The sequence below is a fragment of the Choloepus didactylus genome, chromosome 18 (genome assembly GCF_015220235.1).
Source record: "Choloepus didactylus isolate mChoDid1 chromosome 18, mChoDid1.pri, whole genome shotgun sequence".
NCBI lineage: Eukaryota > Metazoa > Chordata > Mammalia > Pilosa > Megalonychidae > Choloepus > Choloepus didactylus.
In genome coordinates this window covers 54287856-54312421 of record NC_051324.1, presented here as the reverse complement: position 1 = coordinate 54312421, position 24566 = coordinate 54287856, and the positions used below count along the sequence as shown (strand labels likewise).

Sequence of the window (24566 nt, the reverse complement as noted above, 5' to 3'; positions counted from 1 at the left end):
TACGTTGGCGACGCGGAATTTTTTTTGCAAACATCTTTATTCATCTTGTATAAAAATAAGGTCTTACGGAGAGTCCCCAGGGCCGGGGGTGGGGGGCGAGGTTGCACTTTATAAGTTACAGGCCAGGCTCCGGCTGGGGCTGAGTATGGCTTTTTCGGGAGGGAAAAGGAGGGTTGCTGCAAGCAGCATTTGTGGGAAGGGGTGAACGATGCTTCCCCCTTGTGGCAAGAGAGACGCGCGGCCCACGGTGGGAGACAGCTGAGGAGGGGGCTGCCCGGCCCAGCCGAGCTGAGGACCACCTTCCTTGAGCCCCGGCCTGCCCACAGGCCCCACCCCCCTGCAGAGCCCATCCGAGGGAACACAGCTACAGCGAGAGGTCGGAGGTGACCTGCAGGGGAGGACCAGGGGGTCGCCGGCGAGCGCTGCGGCGGCCTGTGTCAGCGCGGATGTAGGGCTGGTTCCGCAGATCTGGCAGCCAAGAGGAGACACACATGCCCTTCAGGAGTCTGCCCGGGGCTGGGACCCGGCTCCCAGGCACAGACCTCACCCTTTCCCAGGTTGTGTGCAAGTGGGAGAGGGCACTGCTTATGTCTGCCAGTTCTCCCTCAAACACATCCCAGTTGTGCACTGGCCCAGGAGAAGCATGACTCAGTCACCCCCCAAGGGCCCCCAGGGTTGGGGGCAGCTGCTGGGCTCAGAGGCCGAACATCCAGGTACCTGGGGGGGGACTAGAGGGGGATCTCCTCTCCCAGGCTGGCCTCACAGAGGAGCCGGGATGTCCGCTTGCCGGTGCGGGCCGTGAAAGGCACCGTCTTGAGCACTGAGGGGCAGTGGGGGGGTGGGGTGGAGGGGTAGAGAAAGGAACAAGGGAAAAAGACAGAAGAAGGTAGCAAGAGGCAGTGAGACAGCCAGACCTGAAGGGAGAACAGTATAGAAGGACAACTGAGGACCAGACAGAGGTCGGGCCAAGCCTTCACCTGTGATGATGTCTTCAATGGCCCCATCACGGTCACTCTCGTAGATGAGTGGCTCCTTCTGCTGCTTCCGTTTCAGCTCTGAGATGAGGTCCATTTGTTGCCGCCGGACCTTGGGTGGGGACTGAGGGGGATGCATAGCTCCAGCTCCAGGAGTCCTCCCACTCCACCAAACCCTAGAGCGTCTGCCTGTTTCCCCACAGCAAGGACAGCTGCCCGTTCCCATGCCAGGCTCCTGGGGCACTGTCCTCACTTTGGGCAAGTTCCATCCATGAAAATGAGGATGCAGCAGAGACCAGTGGGTGATGAGGATATCAAGCATCTCTGTAGCCCAGAACCAGGCTCAGGGTACCCTGGTGCCTACCTTGGGTGCTGAGGGCTCCCCTCTGCCTGGGGTGTCGGCACCTGCCTCCTGGGCAGCTGCTTCTTTCTTCCACTGTTCCACCTCCTGCTCAGCTTTCTGAGGGACAGAGGGGGGTCTCCTGAGGGGCACATTCCCTATTTCCCCATCCTGCCCTCCAGACAGAAGCAGTTCCCATCCCTCCTACTGCCCTTGTGGAGAAGCTCCCATGCCCCACTTGGGTCGCAGCCCACCCACCAGACGTACGTACCTTGTATGCCTTGATGAAGCGGCTAAAGAGGGGAAAGAACATGGAGGGAGTCGTAGTCTTGGGGTTCTCCCCAAAGTATTCCACCACAGACTCGTAGGCCTCCTGTGGGCAAAGCTGATCAGCCTCTCCAGCCCAGACCATTCGGAACCTGATCACTGCTCTGTAACCCTCAAGACACTGTCCCGCACATCTCCACTTCCCCGGCAGGGCAGCCCCTTAGTGTCGCAGTTGTGGCCATGCTCCTCCAGGCTGCGACTCCCCACCTCCACCCACACCCCAGAATCCTGCTAGTGCCCCAACAGCTAGTACTCCTTTGTCCCCACCCCAGACCCTCCACCTCCAGGGTGGAGCCAGGCCCAGCCCACCTGAGCAGTCTTGCTGTCTGCCAGCAGCTTGTCCATGACGGGTGCGTTGGCCCTCAGGAACTCCTTAAGCACCACGCAGTCGTCCTGTCGCATAAATTCCCGCTGCGTCAACTCCAGGCCTCGCTGCAGGGAGCGCACGTCCCCCAGAACGCTGTCCAGAGACACTGGGTGGGGGTGGGGCAGTGTAGGGGCAGGGAGTCAGAGTGGCAGCACTCCCACCCCTACCCAACCCATATCAGTCTGGGAGCCCCAGGGCTGAGCCCTGCCCCTCACCCAGGCACCTGAGAGCCCCTTACCTGCACCTGCCTTGTCCAGGAAGTACAGGTCGCTGTGGAAACCCATGAGCTGTGGGTACTTCTCAGCGATGACCTTCACCAGGTAGTGCAGCAGCGTCTGCTTGCGGTCAGTCGACTTCATCTCCAACAGCTGCACAAGGGCGTACTGTAAGCCACCGGCCACCAACTGGCCCTCACCCCCCAGGCCAGGAGGCCCCTCCTTCCCCCCTCACCACATCCAGACTCTGGAGCCGGAAGCCATAGGCTGCTCCACGTTTGCTGCTGTTCATGTAATTGCCGAAGGCCAAGACTATCTGGAATGGGGAGGAGAGAGCTCAGGGGGACACTGGGGCTGAGGAAACCCCTAGATGTCAACAGCAAAAGGAGAAAAGTTGGCAATAAACAAGCCCTGCACACTCAGCCCCCACTGTACTCCTGCATGGACCCCTTGAGTCCCAGAGACATGGACATATGTGTGCACATATGCAGTACAAGTTCACGGTTGGCACCATGGGGCACACCCAGTTTTGTCCTCTGCCATCCCTCCCTAAAATTGTGTTGCTGACGTGCCCTCCTAGGCTGATAATCCGCTGAGCCGGTGTGATTGGGGGTGAGGGGGCTCCTTAGTCACGGCAATGCCCCAGAACAGGCCGAAGCCTCGGGCAGGGTTGAGTGCTGTTAGAGTCTTCGCTGCTGTAGCCAGCTCTCTCCTCTCCTTAGCTCTGTCCTTCTGAGGGGCCATCAGGACCAGGTATGAGAGGTGGGGACCTCATCTTTGTTGCATTCTAGGTGCACAGGGCATGCCGGGGACTCCCTCTCACACTACCTGGAGCATGCAGGCCCCACCCCCCAGACCCTTGCCCTGGGCTCTTACCTCCAGGATCTGGCGGAGTTTGTCGGAGGACTTGATGGACATCGAGGCTGCGATGATGGCGTTCAGTTGCTAGGGGACAGGGGGAGGCAGGGTGAGCCAGAGGGCAGGGGGTGACCTCATCAAGAGGCCCCCTCTTCCCCTGCCCCAGCCCAGGCCGCCCCGCACCGGCATGAGCAGCTGGGCAGTGTCGGGGAAGTTGCCCAGGAAGGTGATGGTGGTCATGCGCTCCGGCAGGCGCGGGATACGGCTGAAGCGCAGCATGAAGCGATCCTCATCCGACAGCTCCTCCAGCGGCTGCTGCTCCCGCTCAAAGCGGGCAATGAGGCTGCGCTCATATTCCGTGGGCAGGAAGCGGGTCAGCAGCTCCAGGAAGTCCAGGCCAAGGGCCTGCAGGTCATACCTGGGGATGGAGGAGTCACTGTACACCCACCAGCCCCTGGGAGCAGGACCACCGAATCCCTCTTTGATTGAATAAATGAAAATCAGTATTTGCTATGTGCAGGCAACCTCCAGGGAAAGTAGTGGCAGGTGCCCCTAGGCCCGTATATGCCTAGGCCTGAGTGCTCACAGCCGGGCAAGGAGGGAAAGAGGGAACAGGGATGCTCATTCCATCTGAAAATGGGAACAGGCTTCCCGCCCTCCTCCCTCACAGGGTTGATGTGAGACTTTTGGGGTCTATTCCATGGTGGGGGCTCTTTTACTGGGATCCGCCTGAGGACTCTGGCCTGGCGGAGGGCCTGGGCTGTCCACCAGCCTGGGGCAGGGGTACCCACATCTCGATGGCCTCGCAGATGCGGTCAGCCCCCAGGTTGCCCTTGCGCAGGGTGATAGCCAGGTTCTTCGCCCGGTTGGCCTCAATGAGGGTTGCCTTGCTGGGGGCCTTCTGGGTGGCCTTGCCCTTGAGGGCGCTGAGGTCCAGGCTGGCACCTTGGGACTTGGTCTTGAACTGCTCCTCAAAGTCACTCATGTCCAGCTCCTGAGGACACAGGTAGAGGGGATGTGGGTGGGCGGGGCCAGCATCTGGCACCTCCTGGCCAAGCAGTGCTAAAGCCCTTCTACCAGGCCCTGTCCAGGGAGCCAGGCGGGGGAACAGATCAGTAACCCAGTCTGACCACAGGCTATGATGGGGTGCCCAGGGGGGATGCAACATCGTGGAGGAGGAGGAGCACCCACCCAGGCAACAGATGTCAGATTTTCAAAGCCAAAGAGGTGAAATTCCCTGGAGATAAAACGGGGACAGGAAAGGGCATTCCGGGAAGAGGGAACAGAATGAGCAGGGGCCTGGAGCTGGAGGCAAGAAAATATATCCTATTTGGGAAACTGAAAGTGGACTTAGGAGTGATCCAGGGTGCTGAGGCCCTGGTCTTCTGTGGGAATGTGGTGGGAGAGGGACAGGGAGGTGAAGAGAGAGGCCAGACAGGGTTGAAGGTAGGGGACCACACTAATGAGCCACTCTACAGGGATGAAAGGTAAAACCTCCCCAGGAGCAGATTACTGCCGACTAGATGCACCAGTCCAGTTTGGCTTAACGCCCATCCATCGTTGGGCCTCTGCTTCCTCCTCTGGAAAATGGGGTGAAGGAGATGATCCCTCCCAGTGCCCGGCAAGAGCCGTGTGAGGCCCCTCCCCTCTGAGGGGCAAGGCGGGACTCCCACAGCGCGCACCTGCAGCACTTTCTCATCGTTGAGCTCGGTGAAGACGGTGCCGGTGATCTGGTTGGGTTTCAGGGCCACCCAATTTAAGAGCGGCATGCGGAACTTGGTCTGGATGGGTTTCTTGGACTTCACTCCTGGGACAGGGAGGGATTGGTGAGTACTGGAGGGGTTGGGGCTGCTGGAACCCGGGCCCAGCGAGGCCGGACGGGGCGGGCAGGAGGCAGCGCGAGGCTCCCTGACAGAGGGCGCCAGAGGACAGCGAAGCGGGCCCATCCCTCAAACTTCCCACCCCGCCCGGGACGGTCCACTCACCTGGACCCAGCTCTGGACCCGGCTCTCCCGAGGCATCAGGAGGGCCTCCCGGAGGCGGTGGCGGTGGTGGGGGCACCGGCCCGTCGGTGCCAGGTGGTGGCGGTGGCGGCGGCGGCGGCGGCGGGGCGGGTGGGGAATCCTGGCTGCCCGGGAGGGGCGGGGCCAGTGGGGGCGCCGGGGGCGGGGCTCCCTGCTGGGGGCCGGAGCCGGGCAGCGGGGGCGGTGACGGCGGCGTGGGCGCTGCCTCAGGGGCCGACTCCGCCGCTGGTGGGAGAGCTGAGCCCCGCGAGGGGGTGGGGAGCTGCGTCAACTTCTTGCCCGCGGTGGTCTCTTTCCGCCTCCCCGCCCCACGCAGGCGCACTGGGCCCATTTTCCCCACCCACCTGAGCCGCACCAAGCCAAGCCTCCCTCTTTCAATCCTCCCGGCCGGGGGTGCTCTCAAGCCCCCCTTCCGGGCCCCTCTCCCCACGGCCCTGAAGCTCCTGCGCACCTGGGCTGAGGGAGCCTGTGGGCACCCCCGGAGTCGGGACATCAGTGCTGTTTGGTGTTGTCACAGCGACCGGAAGGATCTCGATGGAGACAGCATCTCCGGGTCCCCGCAGAATGCGGATTAACCCCTTCTCCTCCAGCTCCTCCACCTTCAGCTCTAGGGCCGAGGGCCGCGCCAGGGTCGCGGGAGGCACTTTCTCAGGCTCCGGGGGCCGCCTGGAGGTGCCCATGGCGGTCGACTCGCTGTAGCGTTCCTGCGGGCGCCGGGGAATGGCTCAGTGCCCACCAGCAGGCCTCCTGGCACAGCATACCCCCATCCTCCTCCTGGCACGGACGGGGATGTGAAACCTAGACGCCCCTCTGGTCTGTCCTTGGGAACCCCGGCCGGCTCCCAGCCCGACCCACGGCCCCATCCTCACCCGCAGGGTCTCCAGCTCCTTGCGGGCCTGGCTTAGCTGCTTTTCCAGCTCCGCGATCTTGGCCATGGATTCGTTCTCCGCGTCCCGAAGCCGCTCTGTCAACTGTGGTACCGGCACATGGTGAGTTCCCACCCGCTTCCCGGCCCTGGCACCGCCGGCGAGGGGGCGGCACGAGGCAGACCTGCCTGGAGGGCTGGGGGAGGCTCCATATCCGCTCAACTCAGGGCGTAAGGGGTGGTCAGAGCCTGGCACTTGAACCCCAGTAGGGGGGCTCTGAGAGCACTTTAGGAAACCACGGATGAGGGAGGTGGGTGGAAAGGAGGAGACTGAGATGGGAGGGGCTCCAGGTCCCCATTCTACCCAAGCCAAGGCCTGGGTCTGAGCAGCCCAGAGGAGAGGACTGTCTCCCTCACTAAACACTGAGCAGGACATCCAAAGGATTCAGGATATGGGTTCAGGTCAAACTCAGGTTCAGGCCAGACTAACAGCCACCCCATCCCACCCCATTCACACTGATGTCCAGTGCCTGAGGCCACGTGGGGCCCTGTAACAGCCCTTCCTGGGGACCAGAGCCGCTGAACTGGGGGCAGGGCCGGCTCTCACCAGCGCCACCTGCTCCTGCAGCTCCTCCATGTGCTCCAGCACTGCATTCTTCGTCTCCGTGTCCTCCAGCAGAGCACCCACATCAAAAACATTGTCCAGGTAGGCCTGAATCTGCACCTGCAGCTTGTCACTCTCGGTGAGTCGCAGCCTCTGTCCCCCAGATGGAAGGAGTGGGGTGAGGCCCGTGTGTGGGAGGGAAGTCTTCCACCTCTATCCACCCCTCCCCACCCCAGGGGCCAGAGGAAGGGGCCAGAGCCCTAGCCTGTTTCTTTTTTCTTTATTATTTTTTATTGAGATACAATTCACATACCATAAAGTTCACCATTTAAAAATGTATAATCAATAGTTTTTTTTATATCCACAGGGTTATGCAACATCACCATGATCTAATCCCAGAACATTTTCATTATATCCAAAAGAAACCCCATACCCTTTAGCAGTTACTCCCCATTCTCCACTCCCCCCAGCCCTGGCAACCACTAATCTATTTTCTGTCTCTATGGATTTGCCCATTCTGGACATTTCCTATAAATGGAATTATACAATATGTGAACTCTTGTGTCTGGCTTCTTTCACTTAACATAATCTTTACAAGATTCGCCCACATTTGTAGCATGTATCAGAACTTTATTTCTTTTTATGGCTGAATAATATCCCATCATATGGATATACCTGCTTTTCACCTTTTGTTCATCCTGGCTTTCAAAAATCCAATCCCAGAGGCCCTGCTTCGCCAGGAAGCCTCCCAAGGGAATTGGGGAAGACGCTACGGCTTCTCTGCTCGAGCTGGGCCTGAAGCATCACACTCCCCTGCCCCCCTTCCCCAGGGCAGGGCTCTCCTCCTCTGGACCTGTTCAGCAGGAGCTGGCTCCCACTTTGGCCTAGTATCCCCATCATGTGCTGGCACCTGTCTGAGGCTGGTGCTCCCAGAGCTGGGCCCGGGGCCTCCTGTAGCCCATGCCAAAGCCTGCAACAGCTCCATGAACCAGGTGCCCATTACATGCCAGGCCTGTGCCATACATGGAGCCTTAATTAGCTCTACGATTCTCCTACTGAACAGATGAGATAACAGGGGAGAGGAAGAGGGGAGAGGGGAGAGGGAGCCTATCTAAGGTCACATGGCATGGAAATAGTGGGGCCAGGACCTGAACCCAAGTCTGCCTGACCCCAACACCCATGCCATACTCTGCAGGGGGCGAGTGGGTAAGTTGAGAGTGTGCAGGGCTCACCTCCAAGTACAGATCCAGGCCCAGGTGGGTGAACTCATATTGCAGGAAGACACGGAAGTTCATGTTCTCCACCGAGTGTACCACGATGTTGATGAACTGCATGCAGGCCACCTGGGGGCAGGAGGCATGAGCAGCTCTATGAACCCCTGGGGGTGGGGAGCACTTGGGACCTTCCACTCCCGTTCACCCCCAAGTTTCCTTCTCACTCCACTAACCCAGCTTTGTCCCTACGCATATTTCTCCTCCATGTCCCCCCAGTCCACCCTCCCCCTCTCTGACCTCCACCCCTTCCCCACTGGCCACTCAGTCCTCACACTTTGCAGGGACAGAGCCCAGACCCCAGATACCCAGGCTCCTAATTGCTCCCTGTACCCAAGGGTGGCTTGGCCCAGGTCTCAGCCCATTGGGCTCCTAAGCTTACCATGAAGTCGATGTTGGTATCCTCATTCCGGAAATATTCCATCAACTTCTCAAAGCGGTGCTGCTCCCCACACACCTGAGTGGGAGGAATGGCCGTCACTGGGTCCCACTGGCACACCTCCTAACTGTCTTCTGGCCACCACCCCCGGGCCCCTGCAGGTTCCTCTCAAGGTCAGAAGCCAGAGTGGACCTGTTAAATCTAAGTCGGGCCGTGTCACTCTTCTGCGCATAACCTCCACTCACTCTCAGCCTCCCTTCCCGCGGCCCTGCCCCTCGCCTACTCTGCCCTGGCCACACTGACATCCTCTGAACACACTGAGGAACACCCCTACCTCAGGGCCTTTGCACTTGCTATTCCATCCACCTGCTGGAGTTCTCTTACTCCTGATCACAGCCACGCCAAGTCCCTCATTTTCTTCTCAGTTCTGCTCACATCTCACCTTCTCACTGAGGCCCTCACTGACCACCCAGCAACCAGCATCCCCACCTGGTGCCCCTGATCTCCTTTCCCTGCATGACTTTTGCCCCGGCAGCATTTATTATTTTCTAACACACTGCACAATTTACTCATTTATTATATTGTTTATTATCTATCTTTCCTTGCTTTTCTTCGTTTCTTTTGCCCATGGATGTATCCCAAGGGCCATCCATCTCTTGTACCTAACATATAATAGGCCTTCAAGAAATAGTCATTAAATGAATGAGTGTGTCCTGCCTTATGCATCATATTCTTATGCATTTACTTCTTGTGAACCTGTTAACCAGAGTCAGCAACTCCAGGATGTCTGGACTGAGTCCAGTTTGGGCCTGGCAAGACTGAGGGTCAGAGATTCAACAGGTCCCTGGAGTTGGCCCTTCCCTTCCCTTCAGAACTTCCCCAGCCCAGACATTCCCCACCCTGTGCTCCCCAAATGCCCACCTAATATCCCCAGCCACCCCCAACAGAGGCCACCACTGCCAGCAGGAGGGCTCCAAGCAACACCACAGGGGTGAGTACATTTTTTACCCTTGGGTGGGGGGGCAGTTTCCAGTACCTCCTTGAAGTTGTCAAAGGCTGCAAGGATGATGTCGTGTCCACCCCGTACCAGACACACAGCCGCCAGCAGCTCCAGCACCAGAGCCTTGGTTCTGGGGGAGAGAAGGAGCAGGTCATTGACTCCAGGGAAAGAACAGGCAGACCCTGCAGCCAGGGTGGGCCCAGGGTTTGGCAGGACAGAGGAGCTGGCAGTAGGGATGCAATGAGCCTGGGCAGTAGACCTGAGAATTCAGGGACAGAGCAGGCAAGGGAGTCTTTAAGTAGGAAAAAAGTCTAGAGGTAGAGAAAGGAGGGGTGTGGACCTCACCTGGGGTTCTTGTTGTTGAGGCTTAGAGCAATCTCGTTGACACAGGCTGGATGGTTCATGACAAGGCTGAAGCCAGACTGGAGAGAGAGGAGAGGTCACCTCCTCCAGGCAGACCTCCAGGAGTGCCAGCACCATCAGCACAGCTGGCACCACACCCTCTGATCTCTAAGTGCCTCAAGCTTAGAAAGATCTTCTTTACATCCAACCACAACCTCTTCTGCTACAGCCAAACCCTAGCCCTTTTCCTCTCTCCAATACCTTTGTCTTTTTAAAAGCCAGTGTCAGAACTCAGCACCTTGGACACGGATTCCTCAAAAGCTGGCTAAGCGAGGGAGGGTCTTGCTTCACCAATCACTCCTCCAAACTAAAAAACCCCTAAGCTACTCTCCCCATAGGCCTGGCTCACTGTCTTGCTGTGTGTTCTAAGTCCCCACAAGGAGGCATAGCCACACCCTTGGCCACGGCCAGAGCTGCCAGGAGGCGGCAGAAATCTGGGCTTCTCCGGAAGACTCATCAGCCTGATGACACTGAGCCAACAGCCCAGATCCCCGGGCTCCCCAGGAGGGCCCAGCTGGTCCCGGAACCTCAGGATCCTGGGAAGCCCCCAACCCACGCGCCCACCTGGTAATTCATGATGGCGCGCAAGCACATGATGCAGACGTGGACGTCGTCCTTCTGGCTGACGATGCGGGAGTTTCTCAAGGCCTTCCTGCTGTGGGCAGCGGTCAGCCTGGGTGGAGAGAGGCAGCAGAGTCAGAGTCCAGAGCCCCCACGTCCTGTTCCCCCAGCCACTCAGATGACTCTTGGAGAAAACGGGGGACACATCTTCCCGCCCACACAGCTGAGAGCAGGCAGCTTTCCTCGGTCCCGAGCCTGGTGCCTGGCATGCGGGGGGCAGGAGACAAAAAGGGGAAGGGAAGCAAAGACCCTTGAGGGCGACACGACATTAAAAAGGTTTGCTGTGTTGCTGGGAGAGGGGGAAGCCCATAGAAAGAAAAGACAGCCATAGCCGTGGAAAGGCTCTCCGCAAGGTGGCGCTCACAGCCTCTTAGGCGGCTCTTCCATCCTGAGAGGCCCCGGGTTCCAATCCCCGCTCCGGCACTTACTAGGCAATTACTTAAGCTCCCTGGGACTCAGTTTCCTCAATTATAAAGCAGGAATGGTAATAATAGTAACTTCCAGAGTTTTTGAGATTATGAAATGAAAAAATTTATTTAAATGATGAGAACGGTTCCTGGCACATAGTAAGTGCTCTATGAGTGCATGCAATTGTTATTTGCCCTAAAATGTGTGATGTGTTTGTTGTTACGGAACAACCGATCAAGACTTCCATGTGTCGGGTCCTTGTGACAATTCTGTCACATACTGGGAGGCCCTGCCACCTCCAGGCCAAGTCCTCCCATCTTCCTGCCACAGCGCCTTCTCCTTGTCCCTGTCACAGCCTGTAAAGCCTCTGTTCACCGGAGACACCCGGTGTCAGGGTCACTGCTTCTGGGCAGCCTTCCTGATGCCGGGGGTAGTGGTGGCCTCCCAGTCACACCTCTGAGACACCTGTCGCACTGAACTGACCCCTCCCTAGACTGTGGGACCCCTAAAGGTCCTCAGTCCCCTGAGCAGCTGGAGCAGTGCCTCAGACATAGCAAGTCCTAAAAGAATGGTTGCTGAATGAATGAATGAATGAATGAATGAATGAACATACTGTAAGAGTTTGGGGGTTAATGTGAACCTGGCTCCTTAGACCCAAAGCGGGAAGTGGGGAAGCTGGGGGTCCACACCACACTCCAGGACCATCTCTTTCCCCTCCCTTACCTCCCTCGCCCCGTTTGGGTGGAGGGGACCTGTCTGCGGCAGCTGAACATGTGGGACTCAGCCGGACACCCCACTTAACCCCATTCCACCCCCAGGGAGCTGGCCAGGCATGCACCTGCCCCCAGGCGTCTACGTACCGGGGAGAAGGGGGGCACCTGGAGGCCATATGGGAGAAAACAGGGGGTTAGATAGGTACAAGGGGGTCCCACCAACCCAGAAACCCCTCCTTATCCCAGACCCACCCAGATCCCCACCTCTAGGTACCCACCCCTGCGGGATTCTTAACACGCCCCCATCCCAAGCCCTGTGTGTGACCCTAACTCTGCTCCCAATGTCTGACCCAAAGAGGAGAGGGGCTACCCCTCCCACCACCCAAATGGCACGGAGTGGTGCTGGCTGGACGCGGGGACGTGGGGGGTGAATTCTCCATCCTCCGTGCGCCCCACCATGAGCCCCACATACTTGATGGTCAGGTGGCGACTCTTGGGCTGCGGCGGGATGGATGAGGGGGAGCCCTTGCTGAGATCCTCCACTGACTGCTCCAGGGGCTTGCTCTTCTCCGAGTTTGGGGCCCCATTGTCTGTGCTTTCCATGTCATACCTGCAGGAATGATGCAATGGGGTTGGGGACCACCACCGCAGGGGGCGCTTAGGTGAGGGGTGGGGGAAATTGGGAGGAGAAAGACAGACCCGTAGGAGAGGGTGGGTGGGGGCAAGGCTGTGTTTTTGGTCCTGTGCTGGGCATGCAGGGGGAGAGGGCACTTGGAACAGCAGAGCAAGCCAATGGGACGTCCCCCCAGGTCCCAGCTGGCCACCCTGGGGTGATGTGCCCCCCTGCCCAGAGCAGGCCTTCGGGTGGGCGCACCACTCAGGGCCAAGCGCAGGGTTCCAGGGTGGAGGTGGGTGCAGGCCGCCTGGCCTGGAACTGGCCAGAGGAGCGAACCAGGCACAGGAAACTTGATGGAGGCTCTGAGGAGCGGGGAGCCAGTTGTGGGGTGGGGTGCTTACGTGACGGAGCACTGGGCAAAGGCCAGGTACTCGAGGAGCACGTCCAGGCCACGGTTCTCCTCGTTGAGGAACTCCTGCACCCACCTGCGGGACACAGGGCTCCCCCTAAGTCCTGGCCGGGAAGGAGGTCCTGCCCAGAGCGGGCACAGAACAGGCTCAGCAAAGCCCCCTGGGATGCCCTTCCCCCAGGAGCCACCAACAAGCCCCAGCCTCAGAAGGTCCAGTGACACTAGGGGTCCCGGGCAGGCACCTTGGCCCAGCCACTGCCTCCAGGGACGGCCAGAGGATCGGCAGGAGAGGAGGCAGGGAAGCTGTCCTGGACACCCACTTCTGGGGTGCTTCACAGGCACAGCCCCATGCCAGCAGGCAGGGGCCTGGGGAGGGGGCGTCCCAGGGGCTGCCTGCAGGCAGAGCTCTCCTGGGGTCCCACAGAGGAGGCCCTGAGCCCCTTACTCACCCAATGTGGTTTGTCCGCAGGGAGATCTCCAGCTCCCGCAGCACCTGCGTGGACTCCTGAACTCGCCTCTTAAACTGGGGGCGAAGAGCAGGGGAGCCTGGTGGGTGGAGCCTGGGCCTCCCAAAGGCCTGCCAAGCCCTGAGGCAGCAACCAGCAGCACCCGCCCCACACACACCCCCACACTGGCACGCGTGGCCTTTCACGCTCGGCCTCCCGCACCACCTCCACACACCTGCTGAGCAGAACAAGCACTCGCAGGCTGAACATATTCACCCATAAATGGACACACACGGTGCACACCACACATCCATGCACAGAAACACAGGGTGTACACACCCATACACACATACCCATGCACGTATACACAGATGCACACACACACATGGATAGGCACACAGGGTGTACCTGCACACACACATACACACTCATGCTTGGACACACAGGATTTACCCAGCAGCCACGCAGGGAAACAGAGGGTACATACACATACTCAGAGGTGAACACCCTGAGTAACACACACACGGTACACACATCAGGCACCATGCCATGAGTAGACACATCCATATATGGGTACGCTGGGTACACACATACACATCCATCCATACACACATACAAGGACACACAGTACACACACATCACACACGGACACACCTGTACATGAAGGTGAGGGTACATGAACACAAGGGTACATACACAGTGCACAAACACATCCTTGCACAGACACACAGGGTGTACACATGCACACACACAAAACAGGCACAGGATTTACAGAAGAACCTATAGAAGTGCACATTCGAGGCACTCCCAGACCCCTCTAAATACACACACACTCATCTCTGTACCCACATGAGCCACAGAAAAGTGTACGCATTTATACGCATAGTTACTCCAGCTGCCCAGAGCCTGGAAGGTGCAGGAGAGAGGGACAGAGTACAAGGACACACGTTTACCCCCAGGTTGGACATCCAATCGGCTGTCACCTTGCGGCTGACCCCACTGGTGTCCAGGTAGCCCTTCAGCTTCTGGATGTAGGCAGCAGGGGGATTCTTGACTTGAAACCGCTCCTGGGGAGACAGAAGGGGGAGTACAGAGACCCGGCCAGGGCAGATATGACCCAGTGTCACATTCGCAGCTCTGGCCTGAGGTCCCAGGCTACCAAGAAACCCTTCTGCTGCACCAGGTATAAACTCAGACAGTCCACCAGGCCACTTCCTAAGCCCTCCAATCCCAGGCCAAGCCTCCCCTCCTGCTTTGGCCTCACAAGCTGTAGCCCCAGCACAGTCCTGGGCTGAGGGATGGAGGGGTCAGTCTGCCATGGACCCCACCCTGGGGTGGCTCAGACTAGTCCCTAGGTGCACCCTCCCAGCCCCCTGCCTCCCTGGACTACTCCCCAGCTCAGAGCTGGGGGCCCAGGGAGGACGAAGGCTCTGGCGGGGCCTGTAGGTAGGACGTGCCTACCCCACCCCAGCCCCGGCTTCCTCAGGACTCCGTCCCCAGCTGCCCTGCTCACCTGGGTTCCTGTGTTGGTAGATACCTGCTCAACAAAGCAACTCTCCACACCCCACCCCAGCCAGGCAGCCCTCATAAACTCACAGGGGATCCTTCCTGCCCACCCAGACCCCTTAGCACTCCAGCCGTCCCCCTCAACCTCCCACTACTCCCAGACCTTTGAGCCTCCCAGGGCTGAGACACTGGGCCCAGCCCCTACAACAGGGACCCCAACCACAGCCCCACAGCATCTGGAGTTGGCTCCCCACCCTCTTTCTATGGCCAGTCCTAACCCAGCACTCTTCCCATCCTGTTTCATTAGCAGCAGGGCAGGCCCAGCCCTGGCTCCCAGGGGAGGCTCCCTGCTCCCCACCTCCCCACCCCCAGCCTCCACAGCCTCAGGCTTAAAGGCAGCTCGCCTGCCTCCCTCCCAGAACGGCTGCGGCAGCCAGGCCCCACCCCATCCCAGGGAGAGGGGTCCCCCCTGCTGCTGACGGAAGCGGCGGGGTTCTAGCCCCCACACCACCATTCGCCACTTGGCCACTTGAGAACTGGCTGACCCAGAAGAAAGAGAACACGGATTACGGCGCCTTCCTCCCTGCTCCCACGGGGTCAGATGAAGATGGCCTCCAGGTTGCCCCCTTTCTTCCCCAGGCCTGGGCAGGACGGTCAAGGGAGGCTCTTCCAGGAGACTCGGCAAGAAGGATGGGAACGAGTCCTGCGCTGCACTGGCCAGCCCCCCAGACCAGCCCCTGCCAGCCCTGCCAGCTCGCGGAGGGCACCCCAGCCCTGCGGATGACTCACAGGGTCTCTGGGGAGGCCCCGGTTCCAGGGGAGGGGGATTCCAGAGTCCTGCAGGTGCCCCCAGCACCCTCCTCAGATGCTCTGCTGGCCTCTTGGTCCTGTGGCCCACGTGGCGGCACCCCTTCTCCAGCCAGCCCCTGACTGGGTGCAGCATCCCGATGGCGGGAGGGCAGGGGCAGCCCGGCCGGCCTGGCACCTACCTGGTCACAGATGAGCTCCCACTTCTTCTCATTGTCATACTGGCTCAGCAGCTGGACCTTGTCTGGGGGTAAGTTCATGCAGTTCTGGGGATGGGAGAGGACAAAGTAAAGACCCCTGAGTCTGGGGCTCCAGCGTGAGTTGGGGGTAATGGGCATTTACAAGAACCACTGAGGGCCCAGCTCCCTAGAGGGTGTGTCATACATATGGCCCCTCATCATCCTGGAGACAAGGATGTTATCCAATGAGAAAAATGAGGCCCAGAGATGAGGGAGTGCTTTCCCCAGGCCCAACAGATGGAAAGTGACACCAAGAATCTGAGTCTGCCTGACACGTGTCATGGGGGCAGGAGCTGTGGGGGCTCAGCCTAACTTCCTGGGGACCTTGCACACCTCTTGCTCCAGTGTCCCTGCCTGTGATAAGTGAGCATCCTGTCTTCTCCCACTGGGGTGGGAAGATAACGGGGGAGCCATCTCCAGCCAGGCCCAGGCGTGGCCAGGCATGGCCAGTGCCCCGTCCCCCTCGCGTGTGCCCAGACCCGGCCCAGGGCAGCAGCGCCTCACGATCACCAGCAAACCTCCCAGCGGGAGGGCAGTGGGATCTCCCCCCAGGTCCTCCAGCCCCTTCCCACCTGGCCACTTTGGGAAGGAAGGAGATGGGCACAGGCAGAGGGGGCTGGGGCGAGATGCGTCAGCCAGGCCGGGAGTTCCATGCATGTGCATCACTGCTGTAAGGGCGAGGGGAATTTTGGTGGGAAAGGTCACCCTGCCACAAAGCTAAGGAGGTAGCCAGCATGCTGGATCTGGGGTGCTGGTGGCCCAGGTGGGGACTCCCCTCAAGAGCTAAGAAAGGTCAGTGAGCTCTGCCCAGCTCCTCCCCCGGCCACACACACGATAAGGTGACTGTGTCTCTGTCAAACCTCTTCCCCATGGGCAGGCTGAGGGCCCAGCCGGGGCTGTGGGCTCAACCAGGTATTGCCAGCACTGGGGCTCCCTGGCCCCCCAGGAGTGGAGTCTGAAAGACCCAGCAGACAAGGCCAGTTCAGTAACCCACTGGTTTATTGAGGGCCTACTCTGTGCCAAGGCCCCAAAAGACAGTTCTTGCCCTCAAGGAGCTCCAAGTTTAGCCAGAGTCTGCGCTGGAGATGTGGGAGCCCCAAAGGACCCCAGGCCAGAACCGTGGAGGTCCTGCTCGCCGACCTTGGTGGCTCTGCTGCACACCCTCCGTCACTTGGCTCCTAGGAGAGGCCACAGCTGGGGGAGACGGGGCAACACCCACCCCAGGCTTCCTCTCTGGGGTGCGGGGCGTAGGTCTGGGGCTCTGGCCAGACCTCACCCCAAAAATCACTGCCTTGGGTCAGCCCCAGACAGCAGGAAGCGGGGTGCCCTCGGCCCTCTTGCCTAAGCCTTCTGGCTGGGGCCCCAGTGGAGAGGTGAAACCGCCCACCACGGGGGCCCCCTCAGGCAGGCAGGGGGTGGGACTACGTCAGCCCTTCTCCCTCATTGCGAAAGTGAGCCTGCCCTCTCACCGGCGCCCTCCTCCAGCCCGCCACCCGCCAGGACAGCCCAGCCCTGCCACCCCGGGCCAGGGGCTGCCCAGGAAGGGGTCTCAGGGCTGTGGGGAGAGGTCTACTTTGCAGGGAGGTCTCCTTGGGGTCACACTCCATCTCTCTCTCCCTGGCCCTTCCTGATGACAAAAGGTGGGGCCAAGGTGGGGGAGTGGGGCTGTGGGGGAAGGAGGAAGTGGGGAGGGAAGGCGGCCATGCCAGGGGGAGGTGGGGCTGGGACGGAATGGCTGAGCCCAGTGGTGGTGGGGGCATCTCAGCCTCAGGGGGCCAGCTGCTCCCCCCTCTCAGGGGTCTTTCAGACCCTCACCCTCCCCAGTGACGTGCCTGGTTCCCAGAGTGGCCCTGCATGGCTGAAGGCACCTCAGGACAGTAACATCATCATGATCACAACCTCCTGGCTGGCTCCACCCGACAAGCGCCTGGCAGCGCCGCTCGGAGCCCCTCACGCAGGCACCACCACCTTTCCACAGACCCAACCATCATTAGGCACCGCTGTCATTCCCACCTGACAGGTGCAGGCACAGATTGGCTTAGTGATCTGCCCAAGGTCACACAGCCAGGAAGAGGAGAACCAGGATTGAGCCCAGAGCTGACTCTGATCCATCACCCTGGTCTCCTCCCCACCCCAGGGCAGGGGCGGCCTGGTTCCCTCCAGCTCTGCTGGCGCCTGGCACACCGGTCCAGCTCGGGCAATTCCAGGCAGTGGCGGAGCACAGGGCGCCCTTTGCCCCTTCCCCACCTGGGCCTCTAGGCCCCCAGGACCCACATGCCAGCCTGCCAGACGGGCTAAATTTAGTCTCCGAAATCAGAAATAGCTCTGACAGCGCTGAGCACTAATTAGCAGCTGCTCCTCAGCTGCGCCCACCGAGGAGCTGGGCACCCCGGGGAACAGGGGCGGGACCAGTGGATGTAGTTCACTCAGGGTGGGGCAAGGCCATCCTGGAAAACAGGACCCCCAACCACAGCCCTCAGCAAGGAGGAGCACCATGGGGTGGGGAACTGGGGTGGGTGCAGGTAGAAGGTTGGCTGACAGGCTGGGATGGAACCAGGAGGGGCAGGTGGGCCAGGGGTGGGGGTGCACCTGTCACCTGCGAGGCAGGGAGGAGGCGGGGCAGCTGTGACATTGAGGAATGGGAGATGGATTCTGAAGACCCAAGCTCTGGGCCCACCAAGCCCTTCAGGATCTTTGTCTCTTGGACTCTCCACTTCTTCCCCCATAAAATGGGCACACTCCCTCAGCCTCACAGAGCTGCTGGGAACACTCAGTGAGGAGCTGAGTTGTGCTGTAACAATACTGTGCAGCGGCCTAGCCCTACGCAGAAGGCATTTCACAGCAGGAGGGGGTCCAGGGAAGGCCCCAAGCTGGGGGATGGTGCAGTGAACAGAAGTTTGTGAAAACATCCAGGTAAACCCAACCTGGCTCCAAGCCTTGGCCAAAAAATGAACTGACCCCTTATCCACCTTTCCCTGCCACCCTTAGTGCTTTGGGTCAGGGGAGGAGGGAGATAGGATTCATCTCTTAGGGTGTGGCCAAGAAAAGGACCTGATTCCCCAAATCCTTCTACTAGAATGTATGGCGTCTGTTCTCCTCCATCTCTGCCCCTCCCTCCCTGGGTAGGCAAAGGGGACCTCACTCTCCACTCAGCCAAGACCCACCCACCCCCCATCACCAGCGCTGACGTCAGGGGCCATATCCCAGGAGACTGAAGGGGCTGCATGTGGACAGAGCCACGCCCTCCGGTTTCACTTTCCATTTGAGCTGACTCGACCTCCCAACCCACCTGCCCACCCTCCCCGTGAGGACAGCCCCTCCCTGGAACTTGGAAACCTCCCCCAGATCAAGACCAGCCCCTCAGGGGTTCCTCAGCCAGGTGGGCCCAGAAGTCGGCCCTGTCCCCCAACCCCAATGTCCCCAATATCTTCCCCCGCCCACCTGAACCTTGGTTTCCGAATTCTCAGCGCCTCTCCAAAAATAATCAATCTTATCCACTTTTTAAAATTCTAGTAGATACATTTTCTGGGGCTTTTATAAGTGATCCCAGGCTTAGAGGAGGACCATGGGGTGACCAACCCTAGAATCAAGTGCTGAGGTCCCCCAAAAGGCTAATAGCTTCTCCTCTCGAGTCCAAGGGTCCCCATGGCAGGGACGAGGGCCAGCAGGATGGGAGCCAGGACAGCCCGTGCTGCCCATCTAATGCAGGCTGTCGGGAGGATAATCACAACCCCAGCCATAATTCCGCCCACAGCACTCTCTGTGCTGGGTGCCAATCTAAGTTAACTCATTTAAGCCTCATCAACACGTCTACATGGTGGATATCACAGAATACCCATTTTACAGATGGGAAACTGAGGTCAGAGCGGGTAAGTCACTTGCCCAAGGTGTACTAGCTGGTAAGTTGGTAAGAAAACTCAGATTCCCTGGGCAAAGGAGCAGCGAGGGAGATGCAGCTGTGAGGAATGTGGGTCCTGGCCCCCCAGGGGTCTTCTGCCATCAGCCTGGCCCCAGCCACCGTCTGAGGAACCAGGAACAGCCTGCCCCACTTCCTGCCACCCAGCACCCTACGCTTCCTGTTGTTGCCCATACCGAGCTCTTACTCACTGGGGAACCCCCCCCCACCTCAGGGGGAAGTGGAGGCCTCCCCGCCCCCTCCCCGTGCACACAGGGCTACCGTTAGCACCACCGCGGCCCCACCCTCCAGGAGAGGTAGGCCCTGCCCCTCGTGGTTTCCGGCTACCAGGCAGCTGTCGCTCTAGGCCTCGCTGCTGCTGACCTATGTGGTGGCAGGGAGGGCAGCCCGGGCTGTGACGGCCAAGGAGGGCCACTCCTCAGGGGTGCCCAGCAGCCTTGGGTGGTCTTGGTAATGGGGTTGGGGGAAGGGGAGAGGCAGGGTCTGGGCTCGTTCACTTCCAAGGGACCCAAATGGAGAGGAGGGCTCAGCTCCACCATCACCCCTTCCTCACAGTAGAGAGCACTTCCTGAGCACTTACCGTGTGCCAGGAACTGTGCTAAGCATGCCTGGTTCATACTTTCACTGAATAATGGCATATGCCGTTATTATTCTCTTTTTACACCTGAGGAAAACTGAAGCTCAGAGAGGTTAAGTAACCTGCCCAAGGTCACACAGTGGCAAAGACAAAACTTCATGAGCAGAAAGCCCAGGAAGCTACCCTGCCTTTCCCCTGAGTAACCCCTGCCCCTCTCAGAGGCGGGGTGGCCCGGGCCACCTTCCAGGGCTCCATGTTCCCAGCCAAGAGCAGCCCCACCTGCTCCTGCTCATCTCACCAGCCCCATTTGTCACTGTGAACCATGCCCTCCACATCCCTGGGTTTCCAGGGTCGGCACGTGCCTGCTCTGCCCAGCCCAGCATCTGACCATGTGGCTACAGTCCCTTTCAGACCCTCCACGTGAGATACCCCAGAGGTGAGACACCACAGGGCCTGAGCTATCCTACAGCTACACACCCCAAACCTTATCTGCTCCATTCCAGAAAGGAGCTGGCAAGGAGGCAGTGCCTCAGTTGCAGACAGGCAGAATGGAGATATGCCCCCAGCTCTTCGCCACTAGCCTCGGAGGGGAAGGGGCTTGGTTGGAAACACGACTTCCAGGGCTCACCCCCTGCTTGGGGTGGCTCAGACCTCCCCACATAGTCTGGCCAGGAACCAACATCCCCAGGCACATACTAAAAGCACCCCAGGATGCTAGGCCCCCATCAGGCATATCTCCCTCCAAATGATTCAGCCCCTTCTTGGATGCCACGTCACTCTTGGCCTCACACATGCCATTCCTGATGCCTTCCTCGGATCCCTTTGCCCTGACAGGTGGTTTAGGACCTTCCACCCCAAGGTTACAAGCTCCTCCCTATCCTGACAGATCAGGGGTGTCCTACACCTGGCAAGAGCCCCTTGCCATGTCAGTACCAGCCTTGAGCATGGGCATAGGAGAGGCGAGAGGGGAGTGTGGCTGGCTGGTTCCCCCCATCGCAGCAGGCCCCCAGGGCTGGCAGCCGGCACTCCTCTACCCTTACTAAGGCAGCAGTGGGAAACCCTGGCTAACCTGCACCTTCTCCCCACCCCCCATTTTAAGCAGGGACACCCCTCTCTCACACAGCCTACTTAGAAAGGTAGCCCCTCACCACCCACCCACACATCGGTGAAAGACTGGCCAGGGGAAGGAAAGCAGGTTCCCCACATCTCCTGTCTGGCTGTGGGCCTTGGTGGGGGCCCCCCCACCCCCAGGAGGGGAAGGAGTTCCTCAGCCAGGAGAGGAGGAGTGGTTGTGGGCTTCAGGACCCTATTCCTGACCAGGGGTGAAAGGGCAGAGCTTAACTGAATGAACGGGGTCCTGGGGCCACCTAACCAGAGCCACAAGAGGTGGGCTGTGCTTCTCCCATCAACACTGGGATATACCCCTGAGGGTGATGGGCCTGCCATGTTTGGCAACCTAAGGTCCCCCCCCCCCCCCGCCCTGTTCCAGACACCCACTAAGGACAGGATTCTGCTTTGGCCATGGGGGGCATGGTCAGATGGAAGCCCACCCTGCAACCCCGCTGCCAGGCTGTGTGGTTAACTCCATCTTTATTTAGCCCTGGGCAGCCAGGCGATGGCCCCTGCTGGTGGGGAGCGAGAGGAAACAGTTTCTCCACCAAGTGACCTTCAGCATGTCCTGCTCACAACAGGATAAGGGACAAGCTGACCCCTCCCCAGAAAGAGGGAGCACTGCAAACACGTTGGGGTGTCTGGGGGCTGGGGTGGGAAGTGAGCCCCAGCAGGTGCTGCTGCCCTGGATTTCCACCCAGCCATCACCCCTTTACCCACAAGGGCACCCTCTAAGACTCAACTCGGGGCCTCCACCCTCCACTGCCTGGGACTCCAGGACTCCCAATGGCACCCAGTGGCAGACACGGCCAATCAGTTAGGCAACAAATCCTACAGTGCAATAAAGTCCTACATGGGCATCAAAACCTCATTCACATTTGACTTTTGGGGTTTCCACGGGTCTGTATTATTCACCCAGCTCCTCCCCATTGGCATGCATAACAGAGTGGACAGGGGGCCTCACCCTAAGGACCTCCCCCGATCCCCAGCAACCACAGACCAGTACTTAAGGGGAAAGACAGACCCGTGTCAAGCCGGTGCGGGTCCAGGCTCGTTCTCCCCCACCCCCCACCCTGACACCCATCTGCTCAGCCCAGCTCCACCAGGCCCTGGGTTTGGGGAGGGTGGAGTGGGGACAGGGGGAGAAAGGGGGCAGTCAGGGGCTAGCCCGCTGCGAGGTGTCCCTTGGAGTCCCTGGCCACCCCTCCCTATTTCGGCCAGCTCCTTCAAGACTCCATCTAGCTTTCTCCTGGGAGGGGGCAGCAGCCAAGGTTTTTAGCCACTGTTAGGAGGCTGCCTTGTGGGGACATGCAGAGGGTCTGGCAAGTGTGACCTAATGACTGCCCCGGGGAGGGGAAATGATGTCAAGGAGGTGGAGTGGAGACGAGCTGAGCACTGGCCACGCCGCAGGCCCATCATCCGGGCCCCCACCCTCAGACCTGCAGTGCCAGCCTGCCCCGACAGGGAAGTGCCTCTGGGGAAAAGAACGCCTTATTCGCTTGTCACTCAGTGTCCGGCAGGGAAGGCTGACAGCAGACAGGCCACCAGGCAATTAGAGAAGGGAGCTAGGGACAGGGCTGAGATAGGGAGGGAGAAGTGAGAATGAGGGGCCCTTCCCTCTCCACACTGCTGCTTTCCCCACCCACCCACCACCTACCCCTATGGGACCCCCTGATTCTGCCCTGGAGCACCCACTGCACCAAACACAACCTGACCACTCCCGGGCTCAGCCCAAGCCGAGAGCTCCCTTCCCAATGGCATAGTCCCCAAGCCCCCCAAGTCCCTGGGCAAGCCACTGGGGGAGGGCTTCCGGACTTGTGCTCCACCCTAAACCAGGGTGAGCAGCCCGTCCTGACCCCGCCCTTCCTAACCTTAATACCGTGGACGGGTGGGAGAGGATGCCCAAGATAAGGACCCACAGGCAACCTCTCCCTGATATGGGGGCTGGAGGGGTGGTGGTGAGAAACTCAGACACCCCCCTCTCCACGGTCCAACAACCCAACTTCCCGCAGCCCAGACACCAAACAAATCAGGACCCAAACACTTCGACTCCTTCTCCCGCTCCCAGGAGGTTAAAATGTAACCCCTTCCCGTCTTCGACCCGAGCACACAGACCAGCGGGTGATCCAGATCTGCACCGGGTGGCTGGGCCTGCGTGCAGCCGGGAAAGGGATGCCCCGGACCCCCTTGCGTCCTGAGCTCCCAACTTCCTCACAGGACATTTTTGTTTAAGACCTTCAGACCCAGGAGCGCTGGTGGTGGGGGCGGGGGACACGACGGCCTGGGGAGGGAGACTGGGCTGTCGCAGAAGAAAGTTTATTTGGGAGAGTGCTAAGTCACTCCCAAAGAAGCCACTGTCCCTCCCACCCCGGGACCGCCAAGCTGCACCTGAGCCCCCCGGGACGCGACGCCTGCGGAGCCCCGACCGCGCCCCGACCGCGCCCTGCACACAGCAGGGGTCACACTCACCAGGACCCGGTTGAACCTCTCCTCCAGCTCTCCAGCCGCGGGCATCGGTTGCTTGGGGGCCGCGGGCTGCTTGGGGGGCGGCGTGGCGGGGCCCGCGGGCTGCTCGGCGCTGCCGGCCGCGTTCCCCATGGTGGTCCCCACCCAGTCGGCCAGGCGCCTCCAGCCTCGGAAATCCAGTTTTCCAGGGGCGGGGGACGGAGCTCCCGGCCTCGGGGTGAGGGGGGCAGCGGCTCGCGGCGGCGGCGGCGGCGGCGGCGGCGGGGGGCCCGGCAACCGCGAGCGCTGCGCTCAGCGTCGCGCAAGGGCCGGGGCGCGGCGTCCCATCGGGGCGGCCCCGTCCGAGGGAGCCGGGCGGCGAGCTGCAGGGTGGGGGGAGGAAGTCAGGCTGCAGGCCGCGGGGGCCAGAGGGCTGGGCCGGGGGCAGGAAGCTGCGGCGCGGGCTCCCCCCTCGGCGATTTTCTAACTTCTGCTGTCGCTCCCCGTGCGCGCAAACCGCATTTCGCCGTCGCCGCCGCTACGCACCCAGCCCCAGGGGGGCGGGCTGGAGGGAGGGGGCGAGCGCCGGGCGCCGGCCGGGGGTCCGTGGCGGCCATGGCGCGTCGGGGAGGGGGCTGCCACCTCGGTTCACCTGCCGCAGAGGGGGCGGTGGGCGCCGCTTCACCTGCCGGAACCGGCGGCGGCGAAGGCGCGGCGAGAGGCGGCGGCGCGCTAGGCGGCGCCTCCGGGTCCTAGAACCGCATTCTCCCGCCGGCTCGGAGCCGGGGGTTGACGGGGTCTGGGAGAAGGGGGTCACGGTTGGGGGACCTGAGGGGGCAAAGCTCCGGGTCGAGGATTGTCAGCAACTGCGAGCACGGCTTGGAGACACCTGGTGGTGCGGCGTTGGGGCTCAGGGGCTGTATCCCCCTCTTGGGCCCCCGACAGAGAATGTGAGAACCCCCTTCCAGGTCCCCCACCCCTTGTTTCTCTTCTCATCAGTATAACCCAGAGATGAGCTGAGGACCAGAGGGAGCCATCTGCAAATAAGAACCCCGAAGCGGTGGGGAGAGAAGGGGGGGGGGCGCGGAACCAGACAAGCAGGGACCCTGCCACCCTCGAACAACCTT

At 60.4% G+C, this 24566-nt stretch overlaps 1 protein-coding gene and 1 long non-coding RNA gene across 3 annotated transcripts; one reads left to right on the top strand and one right to left on the bottom strand.

Moving 5' to 3' along the window:
- Positions 1-11: 11 nt before the first annotated feature.
- On the bottom strand, positions 12-23847 carry FMNL1 (formin like 1). Its single transcript, XM_037809016.1, has 26 exons — positions 23464-23847; positions 15335-15418; positions 13793-13906; positions 12843-12916; positions 12386-12469; positions 11841-11978; positions 10191-10299; positions 9570-9646; positions 9261-9354; positions 8228-8302; positions 7807-7917; positions 6578-6727; positions 5975-6076; positions 5557-5809; positions 5067-5342; positions 4764-4888; positions 3873-4075; positions 3265-3499; positions 3100-3168; positions 2459-2539; positions 2247-2376; positions 1951-2114; positions 1586-1687; positions 1339-1434; positions 978-1098; positions 12-468 (listed from the first exon to the last, which is right to left on the bottom strand). Exons 1-26 carry the CDS (start codon positions 23590-23592, stop codon positions 365-367), a joined length of 3300 nt encoding a protein of 1099 aa, XP_037664944.1. The 5' UTR covers positions 23593-23847; the 3' UTR covers positions 12-364.
- LOC119513638 lies at positions 5291-7115 on the top strand. Of its 2 annotated transcripts, none has more exons than XR_005212670.1 (3): positions 5291-6094; positions 6498-6676; positions 6942-7115. It is a non-coding gene; the product is annotated as an uncharacterized LOC119513638 (long non-coding RNA). The 2 variants fall into 2 exon arrangements; XR_005212669.1 differs by having other exon boundaries at positions 5294-6094; positions 6599-6676; positions 6942-7112.
- Positions 23848-24566: the final 719 nt, after the last annotated feature.

Coding starts and splice junctions, on each gene's coding strand:
- FMNL1 (XM_037809016.1), bottom strand. CDS start 23,592: ATGGGGAACGCGGCCGGCAGCGCCGAGCAGCCCGCGGGCCCCGCCACG. Junction 12,917..13,792: donor ATTGGATGTCCAACCTGGGG/GTAAACGTGTGT, acceptor CTTCGCCCCCAG/TTTAAGAGGCGAGTTCAGGA. Junction 2,377..2,458: donor GGCTCCAGAGTCTGGATGTG/GTGAGGGGGGAA, acceptor GCCCTTGTGCAG/CTGTTGGAGATGAAGTCGAC.